This window comes from Amblyomma americanum, chromosome 1, assembly GCF_052857255.1.
Source record: "Amblyomma americanum isolate KBUSLIRL-KWMA chromosome 1, ASM5285725v1, whole genome shotgun sequence".
Taxonomy (NCBI): Eukaryota; Metazoa; Arthropoda; class Arachnida; order Ixodida; family Ixodidae; genus Amblyomma; species Amblyomma americanum.
The window spans coordinates 502,988,529-502,998,630 of NC_135497.1; the positions used below are offsets into that span (position 1 = coordinate 502,988,529).

At 45.8% G+C, this 10,102-nt stretch overlaps 1 protein-coding gene across 1 annotated transcript; it reads right to left on the minus strand.

The window, feature by feature from the left end:
- Positions 1-324: 324 nt before the first annotated feature.
- Positions 325-7,161, minus strand: LOC144106234 (histone-lysine N-methyltransferase MECOM-like). Its single transcript, XM_077638994.1, has 4 exons — positions 6,988-7,161; positions 5,433-5,679; positions 2,632-2,797; positions 325-891 (listed from the first exon to the last, which is right to left on the minus strand). The coding sequence occupies exons 1-4, from the start codon at positions 7,159-7,161 to the stop codon at positions 414-416; spliced, it is 1,065 nt and encodes a 354-aa protein (XP_077495120.1). The 3' UTR covers positions 325-413.
- Between the last annotated feature and the right edge of the window lie 2,941 nt (positions 7,162-10,102).

A 10,102-nucleotide genomic window follows, 5' to 3' on the forward strand; every position in this document is an offset into this window, starting at 1 on the left:
TTTGAACATTGAAAAATATTTATTTCAAAAAATTTTGTAAATGAGCAAAAAATACCTAACAAAATAAGCTCCAAGTCTTGCCCCCCTCAAAAACAAGTTAGGGAGTCCTAAGAAAGCTCCACATTTAACCTTCCCTTCATTGTCAAGACAAGCTGTCATTGGGTGTGATCACAATCCGGGGCCTTGTCTATGGCTTTGTCTTTTGCATTAACGTTTGAGTTGACTTCCTTTTGCCTTTCAGTTGAGGAAAGAAGTCGTAAAGTGTATTTGACAAAAAGGTTGTTTATTCAGGACCGAACGCTATATGTCGCTACATCTCGCTATATCGCCCACGCATATTGCGCTGCCTCTTTACGTGGTCGACCTTGACCTTGCTACACTCCTTGCTGCGGTAGTGGAACTCCTGTAAGCTTTTACGCTCTCGGCGCTGACGCATCTTGCGTTACTGCTTTACGTGGTGGACCTCGGCCCCTCTTCACTCCTCCTTGCAGCGGCGTACCCTCCGTTGTGTTTTGCGGTCGTACCTTTGGCGACGTTCCGTCTGCCCTTAAGCGTGGCCGTCCTCGGCACCGCTTCAATCCTTCTTTATCCTCCGTGGTGCCAAGCGGCTTGCAGGTGTGGTGCCTGAGCTTGAAGACGTCCTCGGCACCAGCCCCGCACCTCTGGCAGGTCAGCGGGTACCGGCGGAAGTGTATGACCTCCTCGTGCCTCCTTGCATGGACGCGTTGCCTGAATCTCTTGCCACACTGGCCACACTCGTAGGGCTTCTCGCCACTGTGGATCATCATGTGAACCTTGAGATGGTCCGGCTTGGAGAACCTCTTCTTACACACATGGCACATGGACTTTCGCTTGTCAACATGGGTACGCGCGTGCCTGATGATATCAGCCCTGCGTACATGAAGGGTAAGAATAAGCAGAATAAGAGACGACTAAGAATTTCTGCTCCGGATGCCTCTGTAAGTAAGCACCTTTAGCATATCATGTACCATGTTACCGTTATCGGTACCGTACCATTGCACCGGACCAATCAGCGTGCATTCACAGGCGGTAGGCGGCCTGGCGGTACTTCGATAACGGTAACGCTGTACTTGGTAGGCGAAAGTTGTCTAGTTATGTCTGCACATCTCTTTCAAGGCTATGATTTCGCCAATGATTCTCACACCTTCCACCTCTATCACTGCCGCGGGTGTTAGGCGCATCTTTGCCTGTCCCTGACGCAGCTCTTCCGCGTGAACGATTGTCTCACGCTGACACTCTTTCCGCTACTGTTGACATTTCCTTCCTATTTCCTTGCTAAGAGAACCTCGCTTGACCCATACTTCGGTTGTAATGTGTGCGACTCAGCAGTAATGCTAATTAGGCCTATTGAGGACTTTATGAGGCACCACAGCTCAGTTCAGCTCTGCAAGTTCTCAACACGCATGCACAATATCACCCTCAATTCTCTAGCGTCCAGTAAAGATCAGCGCTTATGAGGGGCTGGCCACGAGGCGACCAGATTTCGCGGGCGGCTCGTAGACTTGCGCCAGTCCTCGTGAGAGGCCTCTACAACAAGCACCAGCCGGGCCATTTCGTACACAGGAGATTTGATCAATTTTGACACCGAAACAGCGGCTTCAGACTAGGAATTTTTATACGGAGGGGGTCGGCGATCAACCAATAATAGCGATTAGAGAAGTTTGAATAGCAATCACTTGGCGTGTCTCGCTTGCCTAGCAGATCACGGGGCAAGCGTTACCAGCCCAATCTGCTCTTCACAATCTGCGCTGCCACGGTGAGTACAAAACACCCAGACAGACTGTGCAGTTGATACGTTCTGCGCGTACTTGCGCCAGCTTCACAGCCGCATGGACCCAGGCATGGCAGATGACTGTGACGCACGAGTAGTTTGCGGCAACGTGTCGTTATTGGGAAGCTGGCCGGACCGGGTGATTTCGTTAACACCAACATCAATGAGCCACGAACTGATGAAGCATTGTTAGTAAAGTACGAGCACTCCCAGACTGTCAGGAACATTATGAAGATCACGAAGCCGAAGACGACCTATTGCCTCAACCTTTATTAGGTATGTCACACCCTAAAGCAGATTGCTGGCGACAAGCTTCTCGGTGGGGAGAACATGACCACCGTGGACAGCTTGGAAAGCACCTTGATAGGGCTTGCTTTCAAGTATCAGATGCACGTAACTCCCAAACAGACTATATGTACTTTTTATCTGCTTTTTATAACATGGGTGTAATATTAGAAGTTCACATACAACGAAATTCGGATACAACGAACACAGACAGTACAACCGTCAGGCTCGTTTGGACTGTAACTGTTAGCTTCCTGGAAAAAAGTGGGCAGTTTCTTGATGGAATAGAACACAAAACGCGCCACACAAGTGCGAAGAGACACTTTCGAGTGTGCTACTGCTACTAATCATGCTGATGGCTGCATCCTGCAGTGCCCGAAAATCGTGTCGTTCAGGCATTCATTGTGCACTGGTACGGGGACTTCACGATTTGTGCTTTCTAACATATTTATGGCTTGAAAAAGTGGCTAGTCAGCAGAAAGCACAGTTTCCGAGTTGACTAGCCATGATGGTGTCAAGCAAGGAACGGCACTGTAAAACAGTTTCAGGCCTACTTGTGACTGCTCTTGTTGGGGCAATGCGTGCCACGGCGGATTCCCTCCGTCTTATGCCAGTGTTTCCGCCGGGTATGCGTTTCCGACTTGTACTGCGTAGAGAAGAGGTCACCGCACTTCTCACAGGCATGAAGCAGGCTGTGCAAAGGAACGATATTGACGTCCTCTGAAAAAGAACAGAGCAGTGCGAGGAGCGAATGAGCACATGTAAAGTGAAGAACTGCCCAGAGAATTCAGTGTTCTTAATGTGTACCGTGGCAGTGAGGAAAATGCCAGCCGTAGTACTTTTTCACATCAGCTCCTTAGTATCAATTCGGTGCATGGTAGTTTCCTTAAAATAGTAATAAAATAGTACAAAGGCAGTGTGACGGTACTAACCCGCACAGATCTGTCAATACGTATTATAACCATTCATTCTAAAAAGACAGTGCCTTTTCTGGAAGCGCTATCGACCAGCTTCGTGTCGGTACACACACATCAAATGAGGAGTTCTCTCACAAGGTTGAGGTCCTTTTCATGCACTACGAATATATACATAAAAAGCAAGCATCCATTATCTTTTATCCACAATTTAATCTTCCTGCTTATTAGGCAATGTTGCACTGTTCCTTCACCAATTCGACCAGATGCCCTCACACAAAGAGGTCCGCCATCCCTGCTGACATTCAAAGTGTTCATAATCAAGCATAATTGAATTAGCTTAGACTTGACGAGGTAACGGAAGAAGCTAGTGAAGAGGAAGTCCAATAATGAGTTAGCAGTAAGAAGAAAATTCAGGATATCGCTGCCAAACAGATATTTACCTTTAACTGATGAATACGATCTTAATGTACATAGAGTGGACGATAATCTGACAGCTGTCATTACGGAGTGCACAGTAGAAGTAGGCAGTAGGTGAGTTCAACAGGATACCAGCAAGCTTTCTCAAGAAAAAAAAAGTTTTATTAGGAAACGCCAAATCATGAGGGTGCCTTACTCTACCGACAGAATAGAACTAGCAGAACAATCGAAGTTAATAAATGAGTGCAAGGGGTTGTAGCCGAAATAAGGAAATTTATTATGCAGAAAATCGAGCATGCTCTGAAGAACGGAGGAAGTCTAAACTTCGTGAAGAGGGAGCTAGGCATGAGTAAAAACCATATGTATGCGTAAAGAGACAAGGAGGGAAATGACGTCAACAAATTGGATAAGATAATAAAATTAGCAGAAAAGTCCTATACAAATTATAAAGTAGCCAATATAATCACGACATTAATGAGAGAGAGAGTAGCCTGCACCAATGCGTCATCTCGCCAAAAATGAAAGAGGCAGAAAAGAAAGCCTTAGGAGGGATGCAAAGGGGAAAAGAAACAGCTGGGGATCACGTCACTGCAGATCTGTTGAAACACGGACGGGAGATTGTGCTAGAAAACCAACCAACCTGTATACGCAATGCCTTATGACCCCGACCGTACCAGAATTTTGGAAGAACGAAAATATCTCCATTTATAAGAAAAGAGATGCCAAGGACTTCAAAATTTACAGGCTGCTGAGCTACTCTCTGCTGCATACAAGGTATTTATAAAGGTATTTACCTCAATTAACCAAATGGTCAGGCAGGTTTTCGTAAATGATACTCCACAATAGATCATATTCACCTTAATGTTCAGGTGTTAGAAAAATGCGCGAAATATAACCAACCAATATAAGTAGCCTTCATTGATTACGTGAAAGCGTTTTGACTCAATGGAAATCTCAGCAGTCATACGGCATTGCGTAATGATGGTGTAGAAGTGCCTTATGTCAAAATACTTTTACCTCAATTAACCAAATGGTCAGGCAGGTTTTCGTAAATGATACTCCACAATAGATCATATTCACCTTAATGTTCAGGTGTTAGAAAAATGCGCAAAATATAACCAACCAATATAAGTAGCCTTCATTGATTACGTGAAAGCGTTTTGACTCAATGGAAATCTCAGCAGTCATACGGCATTGCGTAATGATGGTGTAGAAGTGCCTTATGTCAAAATACTGGAAGAGCTATGTAGCATCTGCACGGCTACCATAGTCCTCCACAAAGTCAGCGAGAAAATTCTACTAAGCACGGGTGCCAGGCAAGGACACACGAGTTTGCCAATGTTATTCACCGCCCGTTTGCAAAAGGTATTGCAGCTGATCCGGATCATAAGAGGGAAATAACTAGAAGGAAAATGATGGGGTGGAGCGCATGTTGCAGGTTCTTTATATCAGGAATGGCAGTTTACCAATATCTCTCAAGAGAAAAGTGTACAACAGCTGTATCTTACCGGCACTCATCTATGGGGCAGAAACTCGGTGGCTAACGAAAAGAGTACAGCTTAACTTAAGGACAATGCAGCGAGCCATGGAATGAAAAATGGTAGGTGTAACGTTATGAGACCGCAAGCGGGCGCAGTTGGTGCGGGAAGAAACGCGCGTGAATGATATCTTTGTCGAAATCAAGACAAAGAAGTGGGTTTGGGCAGGGCATGTAATGCGAAGCCAATATAACTGCTGGTCATTAAAGGTAACGGAGTGGATTCCAAGAGAAGGCAAGCGTAGCAGGGGTCAGCAGAAGGTTAGGTGGGCATATGAGATTAAGAAGATGGAAGCTATAGGCTGGACACAGCAGGCAAATGACAGGGTTAATTGGAAAGACGTGGGCGAGGCCTTTGTGCTGCAGTGGGTGTAGTCAGGCTGTTGGTGATGATGATGATGAATCAGGCATATCCGTAACTTGCATACGCTATCAACCGATTATTATCTAGCAGCTAAGGAATGCAGGATAAGTTTCTCCTCACCTCCGTTCAACGCCCCTGGTTCTCTTGGGTTCCCCAGCAAACTTTTGGCGAATGACGTTGAATATCTAACGAGCATTTCTTCGCCTGGGCCGACGTTCTTTAGCGTTCGGTAGTAGATGTCTCCGTTCACGAACAAGGCCACGAGGTTATGTCTACGCTTGCTGGGAGAGTAGTTCACGTCGTTCATCCAGTGGTTGCGCTGTTGCGGGCGGCCGTCTACCACGAAGAACTCTCCACATCGGCGCACCTGCACAACACAACGTTTCAACCGTCTAAATGTTCAAGTCAAATTCTTTTGCAACCGTGCTCACGGGAAATAATGGACGCAAAAAAACTTGGCGTGAGTTTTATGTGTGCGGAAAAGGGCCAGTATTTCGTGTTCTAATCTTATACCTCTCTCAGGTGGGCATTTCGAAGGCCCTCGAACCGACCAGTGTACGCACTCTAACGTTACTGAGCGCTGTTACACGGACTGTTTCTGTGGCCATCAAGGCACTGTCAGCGCACCGTGTACCCTGGTACCATTACTGATGTACCAGAAACTGCCACCGCCTGCGCGCACGTTGGCCCGAATGCTGCAGACACGCGCGCAGCTTACCGGGCGCCATCTGGTACCCCTCTAGGGAGATTTTTGTCAATATGGAACTAACAAATATACAGCCTGTTTTGATGATCATGATTCTGACTGAAAACGTTCATGGCGCAAGGGCTCTGAGGCCAAAGTACACTATGGAACAATGTATTTTGGTCTACTGACAATGAATTTGGCGGAAAAAAAAGGACAGCCCATGCCACCAAACACTGCAGTCCGTATAGTGACATTGTCAGCGATATAAAAAAACCAAAATCAGCTTCCTTAAAAGTGCATGAATGCTACTGCATTCAGCTTGTCCAAGATAGTGGAGTTCCTTTCAAGATTATTAATAATGTTCAAGTAAATACATTTTTTTCAACCTTTTAGCTTAGCCTTCAGCTTATGCTAAAGCTTCCAGCTTTGCTTGGGAGTGCGACTCTTGTACTGTACGCGGGACGGTTTAGGGTGCACCAGCACCGGTAGCCATACCTGAGATTTCGGGAAATTTTTTCAGGAAAATAAAAAAGACCTTAATGGTGGAACTGGTGACTCAGCGATGTCGCAGGGTTATGTCTCTCTTTTCGCGTGCCATAGAAGTTTGGCAGAAGGTTGAGGCACTGAAAACTATATGTTAACATGCTTACACATTTTTTCTCTTTTTCCTCTAGCATTATAATAACTCGGCCCGTAAGTGCAGGCGTACAGTATAATACAATGACATTGGAAAGCGCGCATGTTCGTTCAATCCTATATATGCGGTTTGCAACTGTAATCATCCACTGCAATCTTTCCCTATCACACAACAAAGGCACGTTTTCCAGCATTATCTGTCCCAAAGAAAAAACTCACCTCGAATGCACTTGTAAGTCCGGGATAGAGTAACAATGCGAGCAGCGTAGTGCTCAGGTGTTTCGAACATTTTCTATAATAGCCTTAACAACCCGAGTCTGAGTGTTCTACACATTGGCCGAGCAAGCTTACCGGCCAGGTGCAGCCGCCATTTTCGATGTCGTCCACCTTTACTCCCTGATACGGGCCGAAGTGCAGTCCCTTGGGCAGCGCCTTCAACGTGAACACTCCCACTGGGCAACCATTGACTGTGGACTTGCCCAAGGTCAGTAACTCGGGGCAAGCTCTCACCGCCGAGACTGGCATCTTGCGATCTCACCTGCGTATATAATTCCGCTGCGTTTACCAGCCGCTCCACTGCAAACTGGGGGCTGGGGTATACAGGTTAAATTTTACAGCGCTGATTGTTAAAGCTAGGTCGTCGTCGTCATCCCGATGCGAATTTGCGATTTAATGTCCGGTAGCCGCCTACCCCCTCTTTCAACTCCCCCATCAAAATAAACGTACGCGTGAAAATGGGTTAGTCGGGCAGCCCGCCATAAGAGTGAAATTGGCGCTTCTGAAGTTTGGTAGAGATAGCTGCACCGGCCGAAGCTTGTGCCCACCAAAAACGCATGAAAATGTGTACACGGAGGGACGATTAAGTACAGATAAAACATAAATTACCAGGCACTATGATTTGGCGAGTGATCTGATGCGCACATTAGGTGATCAATTTTTGTACTGAGTATTGAGTTCAAGCAGGTTTCGCTACGTTTTTGAAATGTACTTGACATTTTTTTCAAGATTTATCCGATTTATATCGTGCTTATCTAGAAAAAGCTATCAAAATGCAGTCGAACCTCGTTAAAACGAAAGAGTTGTCAACGAAACAAAGGATATAACGAAGCAAAGATGTTCCCATTGGATCTTCGGTCAACACGTTCTATAACAAATCTATGTCTATAGCGAAGTGACTGCCGAGCCTTTCAACGTCGTTATAACGAGGGTAAGCTGTATGCCTTACGAAAAGCTCTTCCTACCGTAAGGAAAGGAGGCAGCGGCGGCCGCACTAAGCAATGCCAATTGCAGCTAACAACTACAGTGAAACTTAACAACAATCAGGAAATTTTATAAAATAACGGCAGTTGATAATTCATCGCGCTCGTTCCATGACGTGCGCCAGCGTAGCCGGCATGACTGCGTATATGCGATCTGTATATCTCACAACACTTTTTTTTTCAAGTCAATTACTTTACCCCGAGTAACGAGTAGTGAGCATTGTCTCTTCTCTCGTCCGCAAGGCCGACTGGCACATTTAATTCGTGCACGAGTTTTCCGCTCCGCACAAATGCGCAGGCCGGAACTCCGGTTTGTCTGAAGACGGTCGCTGCCTCACCAGTCACACTGACGATCGAAAACAGTCTAAGGGCATTTAAGATTAGCGCGCAGAATCTGCAGGTGCAGCAGCAAACATATGGCGATGAATATGGCGCTGCCACGCATTTGCTACGGTGCCAGAAGGCAGACCAAAGATCACGAGATTGTGTCATGCAGCGTGTACCGCCTTAAGGAAACTGATGAAGTTCAAGACGCCCATCCGCCGAAATTTTGGTGCAACATATTGAAGCCTAACTGTTCAAAGTTAATCCAGAAGTTCAAACTGGACGCCCTCATACCTGATGATATTTGTATGACCCACACAATTTCCTAAGCGCCCCCCGCGGTGGCTTACTGGTTATGGCGCTCAGCTGCTGACCTGAAAGACGCGGGCTCGATCCCGGCCGCAGAAATTGAATTTCAAAGGAGACGATACTGTAGAGGCCCGTGAACTGCGCGATATAAGTGCATGTTAAAGAACACCAGGCGGTGCAAATTTCTGCAGCCTTTCATTATGGTGCCCCTGATATACCCTTACTCTCTTTGGACGTTCAACCCCAATATAAACAAAGTAAAACAAATTTATTAAGCCTTTAAAACCAGCTCAGGCCATCATGTTTGACTATGCAGTGCAGATCAAGGCAAAAAGGGCAGTGTGAAGATGGAATGCTGTCCTCACCTCATTGGGCTCGACAACCATAGGTTCCTCTTCTCCAGTGGGGACACCTTGGACGAAATGCATGAGGACATGAATAAGGTGTGGCAAAAACCGCAGGCGTAAATGCTAAATGTGGGATGCTTAAACGAAGCCGCTTTGCACAACATACACCCATGTATTTATCAGCTGTAATGAGAGAATTCGGCCCATCATGTTACACACGCATCAAGCGCACCACCAGCTCTTGTGGGGTCCATGTCGTTGCAAGTTTATGGAGCCTGATCTGTCATTCCTACATCGCGGACATTGCAGCTGTATTTGTTAGTTGCCTAAACGTGTTTTCTTGGGGCAATTCTTAATGCGGTAATATTGGCAGCCTAATCAGAGACAAAAATGCGTCTTCGGTCTTAAAATTCGCTGAACGTCAGGAGAAAAGTGATGTCACCAGGACAGATATTGGCATTGGCGGGAGAGAAGTGACGTCACCACTCTGGAAATTACACCACTGCCGGTAAAGGCATTATTAGCGCCTTTCTAACGCTGTCGCAGTACCAACACTATGTGATTAGGGGCCGCTGTGCAATATTTCTTTGCATAATGCTGCAGACATCTTAACCGCGTTCAGGAAGGAAGGGCGCAGAACAGAAAAAATTGTTTACATCTGCCATTACAGCAAGCCTTCGAGTAACGGTAAAAAGACCCTGTTACGCAATGTGAAAGAGAAGGCGACATTAAAACACGCACAAAAAATTTTACATATAAATATTTACTTGATGATCTGAAGAATCCTCTCATCACTAAACTTTTACAACGAAAATATTCTACTCGTTAAGCCTTCATGGAAAACAGCGAAATGAATGATTTATTTGGGCAAAATATGATGCTGTGCTGTAATTGAGCTGATGGCAAGCGCTGTGCGTTATTAAAAACTGAATTGAGTGGGGACCTTTGTAGTTTACCGTTTATTAGCTGATAGCAGGCCAGCTTTACGCAAACACTAATAGGCCTGATTTTGAGCTTTTGCCATTCATAAATTTGGAGATTAAGTTCGTTTGTACTTGGTTACTATCAACCTTACAGCGCGCCGCTGTACGTTTCCCAGTTGAGCTGTTCCCATCTTCTATAAAAATGCAAATCATATATAGCCAGAATTTAGCCAGCCAATATTCTCGGAGCTTTTTCCTAGAGTGCCAGGTGCCCCTTTTTGGTTGAAATAAAGACTGATTTTAT